At 39.7% G+C, this 23,263-nt stretch overlaps 1 protein-coding gene across 7 annotated transcripts in view; it reads left to right on the forward strand.

Annotated features, from left to right (window-relative positions):
- Positions 1–19,266, forward strand: part of COBL (cordon-bleu WH2 repeat protein) — a 163,799-nt gene extending 144,533 nt beyond the window's left edge. For 6 of the 7 annotated variants that reach the window (XM_072853000.1, XM_072853006.1, XM_072853004.1 and 3 more), the window contains 5 exons: positions 5,914–6,017; positions 7,273–9,296; positions 9,925–10,044; positions 12,185–12,436; positions 17,954–19,266. In XM_072853000.1, the coding sequence (XP_072709101.1) occupies positions 5,914–6,017; positions 7,273–9,296; positions 9,925–10,044; positions 12,185–12,436; positions 17,954–17,971 (2,518 nt within the window). In that variant the 3' untranslated portion in view covers positions 17,972–19,266. The remainder of the gene's footprint in view (positions 1–5,913; positions 6,018–7,272; positions 9,297–9,924; positions 10,045–12,184; positions 12,437–17,953) is intronic. The other variant, XM_072853002.1, reaches the window with a different exon arrangement.
- Positions 19,267–23,263: the final 3,997 nt, after the last annotated feature.

Raw genomic sequence — 23,263 nt, forward strand, 5'->3', positions numbered from 1 at the left:
GAGAGAAAGGCTCTGATCCTTGCTCTGTTTCTTATTTTTCTGTGTAAACCAAGAAAAGTTATTTAACCTCACCATGCCATCTTTTCACTTGCAATGTTACATTGCGCAGGTGATGTGGCTGTGTTAAGACTTAAATCATGCTAGTCCACTTTCCTGACTATTTCTGGCAATGCTGTCCGTCTGTGGGCTTTCCCATTGAGAAGCTGTTGCCAGAGGCCCGTGCGGGGAGCAGGGGTGTGCTTCCAGCTGTATAGCAACTACAAGCTGCTGCTTTATGCAGCAGGACCCTGGAACCGACATAATGTTGGTGGACTCTGGAAGCTTAAATCACTCTGGTATGTAACAAGCTTAGAGATTTCTAGCATTAAAACATAAAATTATACTAAGCAAAAGCATTTTCGTTTGCTTTCTGTTTAGGTTTTTGACCAGTAACCATGGAGGAGGACTGTAAAAGGACCGTAAACCCAGCTGCCACTGAAAAATTACATTATTTTCCTCCTCATCTATATTTACAAGTTCTTATTTTTAATTGGGTGGTTTTATATCTGAAGGCACTACTGGACCTCTGTGTTCTAGGATTGGAAAATAGTTTAATTCAATCTGTGATAGTTTTTATTCAGCACAGATATAAATGCAGTGTAAAGACCTTTGGAAGTTTGATGCAGTCCCAGAAAACTAGAAACAGAACACAAACTAAAAAACCTGGAATGGAAATTATACTTGTACCTTGTTCTCAAAACGTACGTGCAGCTTTTCTTTTATCGCTCACTGAAGAGCATAAAAAGCAAGGTTATCTGGCACTCAGCAGAATATGACCATGTGCTTTCTCCTTTTCCTAGTTGCCTGCCACTTTCAGAAAACTTGCGTCAAAGACAAGTGATGACTTTGTTGTCTAAGCAGTCCTAAGTTGGTTGTGCAGTCTACAAATTTGGCATTTTAACAGGCTTTGGTCATACAAACATTAAAACTTTATGCTCAAGTTCACAGGAGACAGCAGAAATGGAGAATGTCACTGGTCAGGTCATAGCTTAGGTGACCAGAAAGTCCACCACTTATACTAGCTGCTCTCCTGCTGCTGTTATATTCCTTTCTTGAAAGGAAATAAAAATGTCACCCTGCCTAAGAAATAGAAAGAATGCAAAAATGGTCCCTTAGATTTTGTAAGCTATTGGCTAATCTGAAAAATAGTTACCTCCACTTTTGAAGAATACTTTGCTGCATCAATCACAAAACCAAATATATAAACACCATGAGTTTACTTAATGTCATCTTTCTGGCCTGGCTGAATAGAAAGTAGTATTCAAAAAGGATGCACTTTCAGCTGTACTTTCTACAACTTAAAATCGTTCTGCATCAGTCTCCTCTCTAACACCCACTTTGATATATACCCAAGGTAGAATCATTTCTCTTTCCAGCATTTATGTGAGAGGAGAATATTATGCATGCATTTTGCAGAGGAGGAATTTGGAAATGCACGTAAGGGTTAAAGTAATTTCCTAGTATCGGACAGAGAATACTATCAGAGCTGGGAAAGGAGCCCAGATGCTCCAAAGTCCAGTCTGGAGAAACCATAATACCAGCTTTCCAGATCGGTCAGTCCCTGTTAGCTGGTTAAGATACGTGTGAGAAGCTGAACGCTCTTGATGTCCATTGAACTGCCTCACAGCAGTCACTACTTCCCTGCGTCTGCTACTGCACGGTGTGCCTGTCTGGATTTGACCCTGTTATTTACCATGGCTCTGTCTTCCCTCCCCAGCTAGTAACAAATTCACAGGAGCCATGTTCTCGAGTCTTTTGATATAGCAAACATATCAAAAATAAGTGAGACTTTCAGGTCACATTCCATTAACATGAGAGATGGCTACTGCCATGTCATCTTGCCTGCTGCTACTCCAGCAGGACATGGGTCTCCTTACGTTCCATATTATGTCTGCCAGCCCCAGACCAATGCCTCGAATATCCTACAGTATTTCAGATGGCACCAAGTGCCCAAGTTCAGACAACTGAATTTCTTCCTCATTCTCCGCAGTTTACATAGGTCTGCATTGTATTTTCACAGTTATAGTGGGAGTTGTGGTTTCTACCTCTGGTACATGAGGCTCACCAGAACTCCTGAGAAGTGCTCAGAGACACCCGGGTCAGTTTTATCATTTGCAGACCTCCAGGTAAAGCTGCTCTAACTATAACAAACTAGAAGTTTCTGTCATTGCAAATCCGTTGTCTTACCACTGGTTCGGGTTTCTTCTTAATGCAGCATTTCCAGCTAGGTTTATAAGAGGTTTTTCTCCCTTTCTTAGAATGTAAACTTTCTCATAAATGTCTGTCTCCCATGGCACTAATTTGACAAAACGCTGCTGTAAGTTTCATTTTGTCTCCAACTGCGTGAATGACTGCCGAGGAGTAATTACGCGTTGTAGCCTGCGCTCAGTGGAGCACTAAAGGCTGTAGTTTAGTAGTCACTTTGCTCCGTTCTGTGCTCTTGCACAAATCTCTCCTAATCTACATAAGTAATAAGTGTGCAGGCTTCCAGGAAACGTGCACGTTTGCCATTTCGAGCTTGGGCTAAATGCTCACCGGCGTTGTATTTTTAGCACCTCACATTTTACCAGAAAGGCAGCGTAAAGGTTATCAAGTTCTTCCCTAAGTCAAAAAAAGTGTGTGTGAGAAAATACCACTGGTAATGCTTATCCAGAATGTAAAACATGGTATCGGAATAAGTCATATTTTTCTTGGCTTCTGGCCAAAACAGAGCTGTCAACAAAAGAAAAGCGTATAGGGTTAGAAGGGAAGAAGGCTATGAAAAAAAAATTAGAGGCCCTTTTGTTTTTCTTTCTCAAATACTGTTGTGAGAAAGAGTCGTCTTAGGCATATTTATAAATCGTGTGAGCTACTGGAAACTACCAGACCTTCGCCTCACAAAACACATATCGCATTTTAAATTCCTGATGCTAAGAATGTTAAGAAGAGCCCTGTGATTTATCTATACCTTCTGGCTTGCTTTGTAGGTGAGTTTGGAGATGAATTGAACAATAGCTCTTTTAGGAATTTGGAAATGCAAAAGAAAAGATCTGCTTTTTCTGAAGCTCTCTCTGTAAGAACAAATAAGAATCCTTTCATTTTCACTGCATTGTTCGCTTGCTTTCAGAAAAATTCTGTGAATTTGATGTTATTATCCCAGTTGTCTAGATAAGGAGATTGAAGCAGAGATTGAGAGGCAAATTATGTATAGTTACTGCATAAGTGCACAGAGGATAATGAAAGAGACCTCTGCTGACTGTTGCACCCATCAAGGAGAAAATTTTGCTGTAAGAGTCATTGAAAGATTCCCGTTGATTGACATGAGAAAAGAGCTGGTCAGTGCAGTGGACCCACACTGCATGTTTGGAGCCCAGGAATCCCTGTTCCAGTCCCAAATATGTTTTCCTAGATAAATTGCCTATAAAATTCTCAAGCCAATAGTTTCCATTATTTCCTGGAGAAAACCCAGCACAGACAACCTTAGTAATACAGATTTTGGATGTATTGTAGAACAGTCAGGCAATAGAAAGATACAATCAGGTACCAAAAAGGTGATGAGCTGGCATGGCCTTTGTGAAATGAGGTCTCATTCTCTGATAGGTATGGGTTTACACATTTTTCTTCCATGGTTTTGGAAACAACTTTTTCACAGTAGCTTAGAGAGAGTCTCAATTTGCATCAGTCATTTGTTTCCAGCTGTGGACAACTGTCTTGCAAGATCAGCTTTGTAAAGAAGAAAGCAATATTTGCCTTCCGTGCTGGATAGACCTGTTGCTTAGCTGGTGCACAGTTTGAATGATTCTCCCATCAAAAACGCTCTCTCTGAGTGTGCAAATGAATTGTTTTAAAATGCACTCAAAGGAGAGCAAGTATTTTTTAATTAATTTTAGAAAACTTTCCCCTGCAAAACCAATATGAAATACAGTCAGTTCATTCTTTCAGCCACCTTCAAGTTGAGAGCTTTGTTTGCCAGACTTCTGTCCCAATCCGAATGCTGCAGTAAGCTTAAATCTTTTTGTCAGATTGCTCAGATCAGTAATCTCATTGATTTGTGTGTGTGTGCGTGTGCTTCAGGGTACAGTAGGACTGCGGTCTTACAGCTCCAGTTGCCTCCACTGGAGACTTTGACTGACTTGTGCCACCTTTCTCTTAATCCATCAGGGGGAAAACTGAGTTTACCATGAGTCTTGCAGTGTGGGTGCTGGCCCTGAGCATCATCAATTCACGTTGGCTTCTGGGGATGTTCAGGGCCTGTCAAAGCTCAGGACAATGGCAAATGCTGGAAGAAACTGTATTCCAGTCCCAGAACACTGTGTCTCTTCCTCTGTATTCAAACAACCAATACAGATTTCTGTCTTAGGTTCCAGTTTAGGAAACCACTTAAGCACACATGTAGCCTTGCCATCTTGAATTCATCCCATCTGTATGTCCAGATACACAAGGATGTGTATGTGACAGAAGTTTTGGAAGGCTTCCTTGCAGGTGTGTTTTGCTGTTTTCATTGATCCCATGTAACTCAGCTTTGTAAGTGCAAGGCAGTTTAGGTGCAAGTAGAAGAATCAGGCTCCAGGACTACTACAAAAGACATAAAGAAAGGAGAGGTGAATACTAAATAAATAAATAAATAAATAATCAAGTAAAATAAAATACCTGATGCTTCAACATGTGCTTTCAGTTGCTCCTGATATGAGCAAGGGAAAAATCAAACAATAAAATAGCGAAAAAGGAAGCTACATTGTTAGACATAATTTAAATCAATGTCAGGAAACATCCCTGAATTTTTATTCAGATTGTTATCTTAAAGGGCAGCAGAAAAATGGCATTTTTCAGGTGATGTTTGGTAAACTACAAAAAAAATATGTCATCTGTTACTGTATCTGTGCCATTAAGGGTTTGATCTTGAAAAGGGCAAATTTGCTTCACCTGACCAGAGTTAGTTTAAGTGTGGCTAGAATGGAAGATTATTTTTTCAATAGGCTAATCATAAGGGCAAAACTTGGATGCAGTGTCACAGATGACAGTGTCTTAAATTTAGGTGAGGAATAGGTAGCTGGAAAAATTGAATTGCCCAATGTGAAATCCCAGCTTCAGTGATTTAGATGGAAAAGCTCTGCTGGTCAAGATTTTTCTTCCTAAGAAACAGAAGGTCTGTTGTGTAACAGGTTGCTACATGTATTTTTTTTTCATTTTAGTTATTTTTTGTTAGGATTTTTCTTAGTTTCATCTTCTTTTTTTCTTTTAATAAGCCAAGACAACACTTGGCACTCATTCTGATTTCAGACTTGTTTCAGATCATTGTACAACTTCATCAAAAACCATGGAGTTATTTTCTGGCAAAATCAGGCCCCTTGATATTTTTCATTAGAAAGAGCTCTCAAGGGATTAGTTCTCTTTCCTCCTCCCCTCCCTTCCCTCAGGATGCAGAGTGATTGTCTGACAGTACTTAGCTGTATTTATTTTTCATTGTCATGCAATTTTTATTTAATTAAGGTGCAGATATATTGGCACAGTGGGTGCACAGGATGGCTAGTGGTCTGCTTTAAAATTGTATGTATATGCAAAACCTTTGCCTTGGCGTATGCTGCTTTTCTGCAGCCCAGCTGAAATGTGTACTTCACAGTGAAGCCAGACCACTTCTTTGCAACAAGCTTTATTAATCCTGCTCTTTTGATCGCCAGCACACTGAGTATGCTCAGGCACCACAGAGACCCTTCCTAGATGTGGATGTGTCAGTGTGGTGGTATGTGTCTCTAAGGCTGCATATTCTTCATACTTTGGGGAATGAGTTTCAGAACCTCGGTGGAACCAAAGGGGCTGAAATAAGAGTGTATTTCAGAGCAACAGTACAAAGCAAAAAAAGGGGGAGACCCAACCTTTTTCTCCTCTTTCATTTAGCAGGAGAGATGAAGAAATGGCTTCGGCTAAGCATGAGAATGAGGATATATTCATTGCTGAACAACTCCAGCAGACTTTGGCTGGCCTGGATGAAGATTTAGAAGGTAGGGAAGCATGTTACCTGTGAAGTACAAAAGAGAGAGGCATAGCCAGGAGATGGAGAGTCAGACTGTACTCTGAGACGTCTGCACATTTCTCACTAAGATGACTGGGAACAACTCACAGGTCTATGGCAGAATGTGGTCAAGCCAAAGTGGCTGCTCTCCCTTTGCTTCTGGGGCAGCCACTCTTTACCGACTCTCACTGAATATTTTCAAGCTGCTTATCAGATTGTCACTGTATTTCGGTGTCTGCTACCAAAAAGAGATGAACAGCAGTTTATGGACACATTTTATGGGCCAAATTTGGTATAATTTCATTGACTTCAGTGAAGCTAAATCAGTTGTGAATTTAGCTCTGTGTTTAATGAACAATGCCTCCGTTTTGTATTTTATCATAATGAAGTAGAGAAGGGGGGACATTTTTGTACCCAATGCCTCCTTTGCATTAGCAGACGTATTTTAAAGTTAAAAATCAAAAAACATGAAAAGAAACAGTGGGAAGAGATAAAATGTCATATTGTGCTCCTCTTTTTCATACTGTGAATAAAATTATTTCTCTATTAATGGTTTGTCACCAAATGGTGTTGAATGCTTTTTTAAAACTTCCCATCTTTATTTCAGTACTTCTGCAGTGGACTCGATTCTGATTTAATTTCTGTGAGTTCTCTAACACTGCAATTTCTTAGCTTCTGTGTTGTAACCCTTGATTTATACCAGCAAATTTGAGAGGAGAGTTAAGCTTCTTGCACAATGAGGCTTCTGGAGTCACTGGTAATGAAGGGTGAGAAGAATGGAGAAAAAATACAAGTACTGTTTCTTTGTTTGCTTGCTCAAGGAAATCCTTCAGCTGGGCTGTTATTACTAACCAGGTCTGGGAAACATAATTTGGAGTTGCTCACTGTTTCTCAGAAATGTTTCTCCTTTGGAGTCATGTGGTGAAATGTTTATCACTGAGAGAAGTTAGTCAAAGATAAGGTATGAACAATAGATTAAATTCTGCTTTCAGCTGCATTTGTATGTTTCCCACTGGCTGAAGCAGGAGGACTGCAGGAATATTTGGCTGATCCTAATCAGCAACCAGACAATAAAAAGGACCCAGATCTCTCTTTTTTTTGTAACACAGGCATAAATATATTCCTGTTAGTTTTAGTGTAACTAAAATATCTGATCCGCTTAAGCTTGTACTGGCTGTTTGTGTAATTTAAGGTCATACTGCCTAAATACTGCCTATAAGTAATGTTGTATGTGTATTTTGCAGCAGTGGATGGTATAAGTAATTCTGACTCTGAGTACCTCAATGAAGTGTTGAGCCCACATACAAGAAAAGTTGAGGCTGCCCAAGATGTTACCGTTTCTGTTCCAGTAACAGTCATAGATGATGCTCCAGAAGCTAGCACCTCTAGCTCAGCTGGAAGTCAAGAGGCAGAGACAAGGGTTTCACAGAATATCTCAGCTGACTCTGTTAATACAGGAAACTTTACAAATAAAAACAACAATGCAGGTTCCTTTGATAAAGGACACACAGATAGTGGAGTTCTATGCATATCCAAGGACCTAATACATCAGCAACCATCTGAAAATGAATTCAGTCACTTGCCTGTGGAACAGAGGAGAGATATGTTTGAGTCTCTCACATCCTCCTTCGAAAAAAGAAGTGAAAAGAACTTAAGACTGGACCCCCTCCCCAAACATGGTGTGAAGTCTGAGGAATGTAAATCTAAGCTTACTCCATCTCACTCCAAGGCCACAGCTGAAATCAGTACAGCAAAAGAGAAGATAAATCCACTGAATGAATGTAGTAACAGGGAAAGATCTCTGAAAAAAAGTAAATCAGAATTAGAAATCAAATGGCCACCAGCAAAAAAAACTGAAGTAGAAGAAGTCCCATCAACACCCACATGGTGTCATCGTGCTCAGAATTCAGGAACAAACTACGAACCTAAAATGGGATTGACAACCTTTAAAGTTGTCCCTCCGAAACCTGAAGTAAAACATTTCGATAGAGGAGTTTCACTCTCCGCTGGTGCCATTAAGATAGATGAACTAGGCAACCTTATAGGACCAAACACTGGTGTCAGTAAGCACATACCGGGTACCTCTACTGACGAAAGCGAGGAAATTCATCTTGGGAAAGTGAAGGCATTCTGGAGGTCAAGTTCTATGGAAAAGCAAAGTGATGACTCTGCTGAACATCTTCCTAAAAAGTCAGCAGTCACCACAAACTCTAAGCCCTTTACTATAAAACATGAACACAAACCTGTCTGTCTTGCAGCTCCAAAACCTGTAGCACCACAAACTGTTACTACCCAGGTAGCTGAAAGACAGTCTGAGAATGAAAGGACCAAAGCACCTCTTCCAGTTACACAGTCTCAAGTAACACCATTAGTGGCCCCAACCATTAATAAGGACAAGCTGGAGCTTCCATTTCTAAAGCCACATAGGAGAACTTCAAGTCAGTATGTTGCCTCTGCCATTGCAAGACACATCAGCGTAAGTACCTTTAAGTCTGACTCTATGGAATATCATAAGAAAGATGAAAATAAGCAAGGGGCAGGAGAGGTTAAAACTGAAGCAGGAGTTTCACCAAAAAGATGTATTATTGTGGCCAAATATAGCCCTGTGGAAACAGAACCAACAGAAACAAGAGAACCACTTTCAAGTATTTTTACTTGCAGTCAAAAACCATCCCACAGGTTTACACCTGGTGATAATTCTGGTGTGGAAAACAAAGTAGTTAACATCAGGGCACCAAATCAAGCAACTCCTGCGAGTTTCTATAAAAAGAATGCTAGTGTCCCACTTACTAAATCCTCTTCAAAGGATAACAACAGTGCAGAAGATGATCATGGTTTAAACAGCAAAGAAAGTATAGCAGAGAAAAAGACGCGTCTTTTCTTTGACCAGAAATGTGAGACTTTGACCCACACTAATTCAGCCTCATCTCTCAAGTCTCCTGATCTCCAAGGAGTCCCATCCTCTTTCAGCTCATCTTTGCGAGTCACTAAATGGCCTCCTGCTAACGGTGTACAAGTTGGCTCACTTAAAGCTTCACCCGAGCTAAACGGTGCAGCAGCAAACGCAGAGTCAGAACAGGAGGAGAAACCTGATGATTCAGATATTAATGCTATCAGTGAACTGGATGTTAACGTGCAGACCAATATCTTTGGACCAAAGAAGAAATTCAAACCTGTTGTACAAAAACCAATTCCAAAAGACACGTCACTGCACAGTGCCCTAATGGAAGCCATTCAAACAGGAGGGGGAAAGGAGAAACTCAGAAAGGTAAGTGGAGACATTTTTTAGTCTGTTCAGACTGCAGAGCTCTGTATTCACCCTGTCAGACAGCAGAGGTTTTATAACTGGTACAGTTGCTGGTGAGCTGGCGTACACAAGGCATTTGAAAAATTTATAATGGCAAAATACAGACCAAGCCACTGCTTATTCTGCACATCCTGTATATTATGCAACAGCACTGCTGCAGCACTAGCTAGAAGAGGCAGAGGGTGCAGAGCTACAGCATAAAGGAGAGGTAATTGAGGTTAGCCTAAGAGCCGAACCTGCATCTCAGCATGTTATGTAAAAACAGGAACACACAGCATGGAGAAAACTTGTAAATATCAGCAATGAAAGAAATCTGCATTTTGTATTACTAGGCGATACTAGTTTGCCACTGACTTCATGCTCAGGGGATATGAGACTGCATCTGTAAGTACAGCATTACTGTCTACACGTATCTTCACCATTCAGTGTGAGTAAGGATTGTAAAAGCAGGCCCAAAGGAAGACAGACTGATTAGTCTCCATAGCTTGCATTCTGGTACAAGTGCCAAAAATATTTTTAATAGTGTTTCCAAACTATCTCTAAGTAAATATCTAATAACAATGTGAGGTTTATTCTTTTCATATTCTAGGTTTCAGACAGTGCACTAAATGGCAATCACAGGAAACCTTCATATACTGAGCCAGAGAATGAGCGCTCAGCCCTACTAGCAGCAATTAGAGGCCACAGTGGCACCTCAAAGCTGAAAAAGGTAAGAAATCAAAATGGTAAGTGATCTTTTAAGTACAGTCTGTTCCTACTGGGTGATTTGAATAAACCCAGATATGGCACAAACTAAACGTTGTGCTGGAAAGAGAGAAGTTGAGGGGAAAATAATATGATGTAAGACCGGATCTGACTTAAGCGGATAGCATAGCGGGTCCAATCCTATCCTCTGCTATAAAACAACACTTTTTCAAACGGTGTGCTTTTAGCTGAGAAAGAAACATGTAGAAATCCAAACGAATTACAGGGAATATACATAGAAGACATCAAATGTTCATCATTTTCACATTTAGGTGGGGTTTTTTGTACTGTAGGAGTATGCAGTTAGATTAATATATTTGCATTACCTACCATATGCATCCAGTCCCAGTTACCTGAAAACACACTAGGGCTTCTTCATGCATGCTGTTGATCTGTTAACATGAGCTGGTGCATGCAAGTTGTATGCAAGCAATTGATGTTGATGGAACATCAACTTTCACCACAGCAGGATGATTCCTTCTGTCTGAAAGATTTACCTAACCATTAAAGCATCTCTTATTCCTAATAGCCAAAACCTGCATTGTTCTAGCCTTAGTTTTCACTCAGTTCACTAATCCAGCCAAGGATGTATATTTGGCAAGGAAGTTCCTATTTCCCTCATGCAATGACTCAGGCCATTAGCACATATCCAGATAGCTGGCAATAGATAGAAAGAATCTCTTGCCTGTGTTAGGCAATTACTTTGTCCCTCAAATATCTTACTGCCCTTGCTGCAGGTAGTGTACAGCTTCCTCCGAGCCTGAGAGCAGGACGTGCTAGGCAGCAGACATCTTCACACATACTTAACTGCATTCTGTATTCATTGAGAATAAATGTAAATTTGTGTAAAAGAGGCTCTGACAATGAAGTGGTGGTGTATTATCACAGAGACTTTTTGGAATACTTTCCTCCAGCAGAGAAGCTTTTGCCATCATTTTAAAGGAAGTTGCCTAGAAACCGAATGCTTCTTTTTCACACTGTGTCACCTGTGCTAGTTAAAGCACCATGTTTGTACGTATACAGGGTGAGATATAGATGTGCTATGATGAAAGGGCTGTCCCTTTCATGTTATCTCAAATGTTCATGTTTTATCTGACATGACATTATTCCCATATATTGTGTGTGTGTACAGTGAAGGAATAGAATATAGGAACTCTCTGAATGTGGATTATTTGATGGGAGATGAATCCTTTCATTTTTCACGAGAGAAGTTTTGTGCCTCAGTTTCTCTGAGAAAGGAATGCTAATGCATCTGCTTGAAAACCTCCCATTTGGCACATAATACTGAATTTCCTAATAATCGCGAAATCATTGTAATTACTAACAATTTATCATGATTATTACTAGTAATGCTGTTAATGGCAAAAATATTTGTTGAGACAGTTGATGGAAAAGCTGGCTTAGTCTGAAAGATTGCCTCCTCCCCCTGCATTCATTTCAAGTAGGATGAGTTTCCAAGCTGGTAATTCGTGCAGAAATTTTAGTTTCAGAAATTCCACACAAACACGCTTGGAAGAGCAATCAATTGATTTTGTTCTCAGTGCTTTCACGTAGTTCTCTCTGGTCCTTTTTTTTTCCTTCCTTTTTTTTTTTAAGTATGGCTGGAAACTTTAGGTTTAATAGCATTTTTTTCAATGAAGCCATGTCTGAGAGACAAATCTAGAAGAGCCTCCCTGTCATCTGAGATTATTTCTGTGCAGCCCAGACTGCAAAAAGTAATGAGATTCCTGGGTGGCTACTGCAGCCTTAATATATCTTCCTGATTCCAAAACCTCTGTGGTTGTTTCCAAATGAATACCAAGTCCAATTCTCTCTCTTACCTTACATGCCAAGAAAAGTTACAGGATGCTGGAGCTCACAGTAAATAAAGATTGAGTTTCTGAGACGGAGTCAATGCCAAATCCTTGATGCTGGTAGTCAGCCCAGCTGAGTGATGTGAGTGAGTAGTAACAGATGTTCAACCCTATGAGCAAACAAAAGTTCTACGTGTTTTACATCATTCAAGCAAAGTGAAATCAGGGTACTGAAAGTGCATCAAATGTCACATAATTACAGTTTAGTCGTGCTTTATATTAATTACCTCCTTTCAACTGCATCATGAGCAGATCTCCTCATTGGCCTCCGAAGAGCTGCAGAGTTTTAGGAATGCAGAACTGTCCTTGCAGAAGGCAGAAGACCCTCAGGAAGAGCAGCTTTGTATCCCACCTGCCCCTGCCCAGCCGCCACCACCACCTCCCACTCAGCTGTCAGCAGCAGCTCCTAAATCCTCTGCCATGGCTACAGGTAACCCTGGGGAGGCAAGGCAAGCCCTAATGGAGGCCATTCGCTCTGGTGCTGGAGCAGCAAAGTTAAAAAAGGTAAAAGTACTTTTATATTTTATTGTAGCTGAAACAACCTAGGCTTGCTGTGCTTTGAGAGCCATTTAGAAGCTGTTCTATGCACACATTTCTTTCTTCCATCAGAAGGTGGTACATGCACTGTTTCCTCTGACTGAGTCAAAGATCAAGAGTGTATTTCAAACCTTTGAACAGCTATTAAAGCATACTATTAAGACTAGAACATGCCTGTGCATATATGCAACCATATGAATAGTCAATACATCTTTTTTAAGAGAACATCAAGAGCATGAATATAATTTCAGAAAGCATTTTCATGCCCTTTTCATTCTTGTGAATCTGAGATAATTCTGGATGTCCTTTAGACAAGGTGAACCAAGGAAAGATCAGATATGAGACCCTGAAGCAAATTTAGAGATAAGTATTCTCTCCTAATTTCAGTAGTGTGTCCTAGACCTTGATTCCCAACACTTACACCTTGGTCGCACATGCTGACAGCTGTCAGTAAAACTGTGGGGTTGTCTTAATGTCTGTCTGAACTTTATTAATTGGATGATGTGTGTTTCACTTCTGTGGTCAGCTATGGGTTAGTCAACTCCCAGATGGCTAAATGCTCAGTTGCCCAGGTGTGATTTTTGGAGTAAGTTCACTTATGTCATTGATCAAAATTTGTTCTTCCTAACCTCGAGTTACACTGCATTTCTTGGTAAAGAGAAGCACATCAATTGTCCTTAGTGGAGTCATCCCAATATTACACTGCAGTGTCCAAGAATAGACGTTGATCCAAGGACTTTAGGGAAGGTACAAAAGCAGATGTAGTTTTCCCAACACGTGATTTAGCTGATGCCAACCATAAATGTGTAAATAGGCTTTAGCCTTGCTTACTTGTCCTCTTTAAAATAATTCAAAAAATACAATCAAATTTTAACATTAAAAAGTAGCTCAAAAAATCTTGTTTCTGATAAACCAGGAATTCCACAGAATCATACAAATGGCACAAACAAATCAGTGTTTCAGGGAAGTTTACATCAGCATGCAAACAGAAATCTGGATGTGCAGTTATTTTGCATGTGAAAAATTACATCTATATTATGCATACCACTATGAGGAGTGGCTGAGGTCACTTGGTTTGTTCAGCTTGGAGAAGAGGAGGCAGAGGGGTGACCTCATTGCAGTCTACAGCTTCCTCAAGGGGGGCAGCGGAGGGGGAGGCGTGGATCTCCTCTCTCTGGTGGCCGGCAGCCGGACACGAGGAAATGGAATGAAGCTGCATCAGGGGAAGTTCAGATGGGACATTAGGAAAAGGTTCTTCACTGAGAGGTTGGTCGGTCACTGCAACAGGCTCCTCAGGGAAGTGGTCATGGCACCAAGCCTTTCAGAGTTCAAGGAGTGTCTGGACAATGCTCTTAGTCATATGGTTTAGTTTTAGGTAGTCCTGCAAGGAGCAGGGAGTTGGACTCGATGATCCTTATGGGTCCCTTCCAATTCAAGATATTCTATGATTCTATGATTCTAAGACTACAAATTATGAAGAAATAATACTCCAGATCAGGCCTTTATTTCCCCACTTCACCAATTTACAGAAAAAAAGGGGATTTGGACATTCAAGAATACTTCATGCAGTTGTTTTCTAGATATTTCCAAATTCTTTGTTCTTCCAACCACATTACTCTTGTGGAAGTCTCTGAGGGGACCCATAGCTCTACTCATTAAAACAAGTCTTTATCATATCCTTGGGGATTTATTTCAAAACAGTTAGATAGCCAGTGCAGACTATGAAAGTAAGCTTGATGTACTGATGTATTCTGTGGTATACTAATGTGTTCTGCTAAATACTGTGCCTGTCTTCTTTCCTTTTCAAGACAGTAATTTTTGGTAGTTTTGACATTTAAATGACAGAAGAATACATCTCTTACTGTATAGGTCTTTCATGAAAATAAGAGAGCAGCATTTTGTCCAAGACAGAGTATGATTTTGTTATTATTGTGCTGTCCTTCATGATACTGGATATGCAAGCTAAGTCTTGTATATGCCAAAGACATCATATCACTGACATCTGAGATCTCATGCCCTTGATCACTGATAAAAGTAAAAATGTTGCCAGATTTCTCAAAGAGTTTCTATCCAGTGCATATTAATCTCTCTCCTAGCTTGCTGCATTAAATGAGAACAGAATTCTGATCCTTCCCTGCAGTTGGACAACTTGTGACAGCGAAAGTTGACTCGGTAGAGGAGAATATATGATAGCTGTGTGTCAGGGTTTTCTTCCTTTACAGCTGAAGAACATGTCTCCAAGGAACACTGAGTTTTTGGTAGACAGTGGCTGGCAGGTGGTTTTGTGCCAGGGCAGAAGCAAGCTTTTTTCTTTGTTTTGCCTTCTCTGTCAAAGTTCTATGATGTCATGATTTGGAGGTGTGAGCACAGAGCCATTTTTGGCTTTGCTTTCTAGAAGATTTTGGTTGCAACTAGACAGCAGAGTAGCTAGTTCAGTTCTGTAATTGTGTCTGTTTCTCTTCCATTTTCTTCTCGAGTTTGCTGGAACAAGAGCTTCTGATGGTGAAGTCACTTACTTAGCTAATATTGTGGGGAACTGGGAAGAATCTGCATTACTTAGTTATGTATGACTCAGTTTTTTCTTATTTATGAGGGGTTATTTGCAATGGAAGTAGATCAAACGTGGCTGTCGGGGGAACCAAACATAAAAAGCAACCAATTGCCTAGATAAGGAGCATCCCAACAAACGTTTGAGCTCTATTAATATCTGTGAAAAGGCAACTCCTCCAGTCCACCCCTGATTACACAGCTGTTTGCTAAAGTCATGAACTTTAAGGTTAAAAGATCCACTGTGCAGGAAGGGAGGAGAGAAATTGCTGCAGGCTGACCCTGCCTTGCTGAGAGTCAGGGTCTGCACCACACAGGCTGTAACTGGGTCACGCAAAACAAACCAGAGCAAAAATAGGTACTTGAGGGAAACGCCAAGTATAGGTAAGACAGTATGCACATAGGTCTCCTGGCTGTTCTTTAATCCATTTCTTGGAGTACTGTGCCTGCTTTGGCAAATAAGTCATACTTTGTTTTGAAGAAACAGCTTCTGTTTTATTGCACACTCTTGCTGTCCACAGACTCCCGAAGGAAAATTCTTGTGGGTGCCAAGCCTAGTTGGGCCTGCTCAGTAAAATGGTTCATCCTCAGTGCAGTGCAGTTCAGAGACCTGCCAGAAAGCGGTTAGACTACAGATCCTACCCAAAGGGAACGGAGATGCAGACATGTTATCGGAAAGGGATGAACTTACCAAACTGGAAAAGACCTGACAATGTGCAGGAAGTAACCTTTTTCTTCAGTTTTCAAAATGGTCTGTCCAGGAACCTGTCAGGCGTTTAACACATCCAAAGTATAACAGCAGCAAGTCCGGGAGATGGCGTCAAGTAAGGCCACCAACCAGGATGGCTGACCTAGTGCCTTTGGTGGTTAATTGTCTTGAGAAACGAACGTGCCTCACTAGTGAGGAGCCTGCTTCCCAGCCACGCAGTCTGCCTCCTGTACAAAGGAGAATCAGTTGATCTAGGAAATAAACAGCTGACCTGAGACCAAATTTTGGCTAATTCTGGTGAGCAAAACTCAGGTCATAGAGCTGTACCATTTGAGCTTCTGGTGTTAAAAGTGAACTAGTGTTTTCCTTAAATTGTATCAAGCAACTTTTGTCACAATTTCACATACTTAAGATCTTTATGTTTAGTTTTTAAACTTTCTATGTCAGAAAATGCAAAATAACTTAGCTAGATTTCTGAAATTCTCTATATCATTGCGTGTGTATTTTTGTGTCTATGTAACTTGCCTTGGGATTTACCATGATTATCTGTGGAAAAAAACATAACTACACATGCAAATAACCCATTAGATGTCTAGCTGTAGGTATAGTTGCAGCACAAGCCCATGCAGGATTGAAAATCTTACCCAACAAAGAGAAGCTATAAAAGTTGCCTTAGCTTATATGCCATCTACTCGTTTTAGGTAGAGTTGTACCCAGGGATTTGGTAGAAATATTGCAGGGGAATGTGCCTGCACAAGGTGGGGAAGGCAAGTTGTATATCTGAAGAACAGGGTTTTTCTTATGGTAAAATAATTTCTTTAGACCACTTTTTAATGGTACGTGCAAGAGGGATTCTACAGATTTCACATGTTTTCCAGTAAAGATTGGAGCTGTATCTAAAGCAGCCTTTTCTGTTTACTTGCTGCAATTTTAAAAATTAATTTGGCTCCATCACAGTATCCACAAGCGTTCATGCCAGTGTTCGGCATAGGCATTTAGTCACATGAACTCTTGATACATGCAGTGTATCATTCTGTTGGCAATCAAAGGAGCCAGGTAAGGTAATTACTGCACCCATTACAATGAGTCCCTGGTATACGCTGGGATAATTTGAAGTTGGTTGCCAACAAGTAATGCATTGATCTGAATTATGGCATGTTGAGTGTCTTCTAGGACGCATGGCCTAGTTCCATACCTTTATGTCAAGAAGTAGACTACTCTTCTCACATAATCAGAGATATATAATTGTGAATGAAGAAGTACTGTTTCTTATCATCAGTGTCTGTGGATGCAATGACAGAGATTACAGACTCAAAGCCACAGCTGATGTTGGCATTGGTATGCTGGAAATGGGGCAGGAGGCCCCACTAAAAGGTTGGCTGAACTTGATATACAGGTAGTCAAATGAGCCTGTAAAGTGATTCTAGTTCCCATGTGCAGTGAGGGGCAGTCATTTGCATGCTGTCACTCTATTTGAATAGAAAGATAAAATTTAATTTGGACTCTTCACCTTGCTAATAATTTGTACCATGACCTATTTTTTTCCCCAAGAATAAAGCTTCTGCCATGGATACTAAGGCCAAAATGGAATGTTTAGACTTGATCAAATACATTATTCCTTTTAGCTTTTGTGGTGACCTTAATGTATAGGTGACCTCTGATAGAATCAAAGCTCAGTAACTTTGATTTTGGAAGAGCACCCTAGCATATGAATTTAAAATTAAGCATATGCTTAGATGACCTGAGGACTAGGAAGGAAGATAAGCATTTGTTTAAGTATGTTCCTGAATCAAAGCCTTTGGGAGTTTCCTTCATTCAATCAGGAAGCGAAGTACTCATCAATTGATTTTTATGACCAGTGACAGCTAACTGATACTGAACAGATTTTGACTGTCAGATATTGCGTACTTGCAGCCTGGGTTTCTGTTCATTCCACAAAATGAAGGAAGTTCACAGAAAAATACATCACCTATGTTCCAGTAATCATGTAATTGCAACCATTAATACCTAACGGATGTATGAGGTGTGGGTTTTTTAGGGAAGGATAATACCTTTCATTAGACCAACTGATAGAGCTAGAAAAAAGCAGATAAGCTTTAAGTAGTCTCAAGGAGCTGATGAAGAGACTAAGCCTGAAAACAGCCCCACAGGAGAATGTTTGGTTAACAATGTCAACAGTTGGAGGTTTAAAAATATCTTGAATGATCATGTGCTTTTCTTTGTTATAGGTCCCTCTGCTTGTTTGAATCATGTATAAAGAACAGGTAATTGGAAAATCTAACCCCGTATGCACCCATAATCATCATTCAAGGTCTGAAGTGGCAAAAAACATCAAGAAGTTTAGTTTATTCTCTTGTCTACAAGCCAAAATAAGTCGTAGTTAATTTTCTGTGTGTTCCTGCATAATGGTTCTGAGGGGAAAATATGTTGCTCTGCTGTAAAGCTTCTGTGCCAAGGAATTGTATTTTGCCTCTGAATATTTAAGGTTGCCAGTAAACTATTCTTGTTGGCAAGTTAATAAGAATATAAACACTGTGCAGTCCTCTGTTAATACTTACTTGTGTTTATGGGCAAAATTAAAAGACTTCACTAGCTATCTGAAAAGTAATACTCATTTCAAGTTGTTAAAAGTATGTAACTATTTCAAACTATTTACTTGCTTCTTATTTGATTTGGAAAAGGGCTGTAAGCGATTAGGGTGAAAACCAGAATAAAGATCTATAAAAAACAATCACAAGAAAAAAGTTACGGTACATTATGAAGGACCTAAATTGTCATATGCTGGAGTCATTGTTTTTTAAAATTAGATGAACTTTGTATCTCTGGTGCAGCTCTGAGAAAGCAGACAATCAATAATGAATGTGAGACAGTGTCCATTGAAAAGTTACTGATGGGATATGACATATAGAATGCTAATATGCAGAGATATACTGAACCCTAGTAACATTCATGGCACTTTAAAAATACTGAGACACCTTAAAGGATCTCTGTTTGCAACAGGCTATGAAGGTTATAAATAAGATTCAGAGTACTGCATAGAGGTCCAAGATTTACAATTCATTCCTGCGCTGCAAAATGAAGTGAAGCTGGTTTATACCAGTAACCAGGACTTTTGTTGTCTCTTGTTCAGGTCATGCATAAGTTGGCCCTTTGTTTCCGATTCATATGGCTGTTGTATGTTGTCTCACAAGTATTTATAGCAGCATCTTTTTCAAATGTTAACTACTTTGGTAGTTGTTGTTGTACATATTTTGAAAATATTTTGTTAAATTGATTAACTTAAAAAGGACAAATGAAAATGCTTTTCCACGTTCCCTATATTGTAATGAATCTGAAGAAGAGGAAGTTTGTACATTTACATTTTTATAATCACAGACAGGAGTGGTGGCAGATTCTTTTTCTTTGGAGCTGAAATTTAAAATGTATAGCTATGTAATGTTGAAAGCATGAGAATATTTAGCCATCTGCATTTAATGTGACTATATATTATATATTGTAAAATATTGATGTCAGTTAGTGCCACAAATAAAAACAAAATCAAAACCTGACATGGCTTGAAAGACTTTATTTGCCAAATGTTTTCCATTTACAGAAAGAAATTAGAACTAGAGATGGACTTCAGCAAACCAGTATGCTGTGTTTGATGTCTCAGGTCTAATACAAAATGTCTCAAGCCAGGAAAGGGCTCACAACTAATCTGGGAACAGAGTAGAAATCACCAACTAGAATCAAGATGTCAGAGTTGTATACATTTTGATAATAATGCAGTACTGATAACGATCCATTTCCTCATTAGGGAAGCTAGTATATTCAGAATTAAGGTGCTCTGTCACACCCTAGGATAAATAAGATCACCTTCGTCAACTGGTTAGCCTTCTTTTGCCTTAAGAGTCTTCTTAGTATGCCTTAGATCAGAAATGCTAACGTTAAAAATGCTGTCGCAGGAAAGGATTCAGTCACTCATAAGCTTGAATGCTGTAGATAGTCCCACCAGCAGCGAATACAGCTTCCTTGGTTAGGTGCTGTAAGACAGAATTCAGTGTAGGTCTCCTTCTTCTTGTTCTTAGTGTTGCCCGAAGGCCCTGGGTCTGTAGCCCCTCTGTACTAACACCTCTTCAGTGTAATAAGTTGTATGGGTACATACTTTTCAATGTGAGGGATCCAGAACTGGATTTTGAGATAACAACACCCTCCAGGCTTTGCAATGCAAAGGGTCTGGGTCTGGGTGCTGGCACTGCATAGGACTAAAGTTTATAAAAGAGTTATTCATGGATAAACTTCTGAGTATCGAATTCCCATGGGTAAAAAACTATAAGATTAAGAACAGCTGCCAGATGAGATGTCACCTTCACTGTGACAGCAAAAAAGTGATGAAAAATCTTGCTGGCTCAGTCACAGCTCAAGCTAAAAATGGAGGGGGAGTTCAGCTGTCTACAGTAGGAAGCTAGACTGGGCGTGCATTCCCTTCTCATGTTGATGGGAGATGTGTATGCTCTTACACTGTCATCCAGGTGCTGTTGAATTCCTGGTAGCAGCTTAATTTAACCCTAAATGCATGGAACTTTTAATATAAACCTATTTTCCATGAAGTCTAGTTACAGGTATGACCCTTCCATATAATAACTTTATGTTAATGTTTTTAGCAGTCTTCATTTGGGAAGTAAACATGCATCAGTGTTTAGTGCATATCAGGCAAGTGCTTTTGGAGCTCTTCGCCCCGGCATCCCCTCTTCTACCCTGCTTCATGACTAGGGCACTGGATTCCTACTGGATTAGCAAATTATCTATTATCAGAAATTAGCATTCAGTCCATGGAACCAGACTGGAGCTCATCCTAAGTTAAAAGAAAAACCCTGAAATGTGTCTGGTAAAGACATCATGTCCTCAGCACCAAATATTTTGATCTATATATCTGCTCTTACTGGTCCACACTGTGTGCTAGTGCAGACACAGCCTATGTCTAGAGGTATACATGCCACCTAGGTTAGTCCCTGACATGTCCTTTCATGGCACTTGTAGCTGGACAGTCTGCAGGCTGGTTTCTTTTTTGAAGGACTGAAGGAAGGACAGTGAGCTCCCCTTTTCCCCAGTCTATCTCGCAGCCTAGATTTTCCCCACATACTCTTACCTCAGTTCAGCCAGAGGAAGGAGTCTGATATATGCCCGATTCATCTGGTCTTTGATACTGTCTTTTTGAGTAAGATATTCAAATGAGATGAAAAATGGTATCACCAGGGAAATCAAATGGAGAATTTGGATTTGGTATCTTCATTCCTTGTAGAGGTATAAATCAATGTTCAGGGCCTAGAGAAATCTAGTCTCATTTCTCAAATCAAAGTTGTAGGTCTCCCCTCCCCCTTTTTACATGTTTTTATTAACTTTTTTTTTTACTGAGCTCAGAGTATTCCTCAACCATAAAGGCAGCATTAAATTGCTCTGATTAGATATTTAATTTTAAATAATATTGGCTGTCTGCATGAGCTATTTGACTTAACAGGACTCCATTATAGATTCTTCTTTCTTGTACAGCCTGCTAAAGCTGGACGTGCAAAGTATTGGACCAAAAGACTTTTCAACATGCATATCAATCCACAGAGTTTCAAACACAGCAGGATTCAACTTCCCTGGCTCATACAAGTGATTTGCACAATTTATGCTACATTTACTACAGCCAAAAATTGTCATTTCATCAGCGTGTAGGAAAAAGGAAGGGAACGAGAGATGCATTAATGAAACAATGGAAAATGCCACCCCGAGATAGTTTGTGATGTTTTCCCTCTCCAGAAAAGAAAGAAGCAATTCTTTTGTTTGGTGCTGTTTAGCATTAAGCACGTGGTTTAATTTGAATGCAAAAAATCTGCACAAATCTTGATTTGAGTCAGTTTGTCTGAGCGAAAAGTTCATAAATTGATACTTTGTTGGTGCAATATGAAAAATAGTTGTCTTCTACAACAGCTAATTAGCAACTTTTACATATTTATAGTATTTATTTGTATCTATTGTTTCTCTACTCATCTCTAATCTTCTGTTCAGTTACACATGCATTATGTGTACCAACGTGCTTTGCCTCTGAGACTTCTCTTAAGGTTTATGAAAATATTCCTATTCTTACTCCATTTGTTGCTGTTGAGCACACGCAATAAAATATGCTATACTCCTGCTATAGCTATAGCTGCCATAATGGTTGCCTTTCCCCACTTGTAGAAAATGACCTCTGCAATGGCAGAGTTCCTTTATTAAAGACAAAATTAAAAAAAAAAAAAAATCCTGATTTTTCAGTAATGTTCACCTGGATTTGGTACAACATTGTTCCAGTCTGCTTTTCTTCTTTTTGCTGAGTAGGGTGTGGAGTTTTATTCATTGATGATGTCTTCATTTGGCTGGAGAAAGTTTCCATGTAGTTGAATTCCCAGGGTTGTTCATCAAAGTATGCTAAGATGGATGAACCTTTCTAAGAGCAAAAAGGTACTTTTTTTTTTTTGTTATTGTTACTAAATATTATTAAGTATTTGCTAAAGAAATATGATTTGGTTAAGTACTAACAGCCTATATGATGCTGCACCACATATAAAAGTCACACTCATGTTTTTCTGCCAATTTGAGGATTTTTTTTGTCCCTGTTTAAACATTTTTCTTATTTGTTGCAATATTGAAGACTCTTTCAAAAGAGAGATAAATCAGAACTACTTAACGGGAATATTGCATGTTTTTCACATTTAAGGAATTTAAGAACAAGCTCACTTCCATTGTCTGGTCCTTCCCATCACTCACTCCACATGTACAGGAGCGTGCGTGCGCACACACACAAACACACCCAGTCTTCTTCATCACTTCAGGAAGTCAGGAATAATTAAAAAAGCATTTTTACCACAGGATCCTTTACCAGTTTTAACAGTAGCTTTTTTTGTCCTGTGAAATAGGAACTTTCAGAAAGGGACTAAGTTTTGACGCAGTCACAACAGCTACATGCAGTCACTGCTGGAAGCAGTGTCAAATCCAGCTCCAGATAATGCTGTCTTCAGCCAATTTATTTTCCTTTTGCTTTTTTCTTCTTTACTTTTTTGTCTGTAGCCTGATAAAAACATGTACATGCCATGTCTCTTTTCTGAGGTTTTCATTGTGCTCGAAGTCCTAAAGGTTTCCCCTTGAACAAAGCCTAGTGTTGTTGCAGTTGAACATCAGATGAAAGAGGACATTATTCATACACAAACACCACTGCCCAGTTTGCAATTCAAGAGCTGAAAAAGGAAACGTTATTGAAAGAAGATGACTGTGGAACATCATTGTCTTCTACATCGTAACCTGTGTTTACTGCAATAGGAACAAAGCAAACACAGTGCAAGTGTGCATGGGTTTCCTTCGTCTGGTTTCATGCATTCAACAGAGGAGTTTCTGTCAGAAGCGCTGGGGTCTGTCCCTTGTAGTGCTTGGCACGGGGAAGCGGGTTGCAACTTGAGGGTTCTGGTTTGGGTGGTACCACTGATTGGTTGCGTCACTTTTTTTTTTGCCTTGCAATAAACCAAAATGTGGTTTCATTT

The sequence above is a fragment of the Ciconia boyciana genome, chromosome 2 (genome assembly GCF_034638445.1).
Source record: "Ciconia boyciana chromosome 2, ASM3463844v1, whole genome shotgun sequence".
Taxonomy (NCBI): domain Eukaryota; kingdom Metazoa; phylum Chordata; class Aves; order Ciconiiformes; family Ciconiidae; genus Ciconia; species Ciconia boyciana.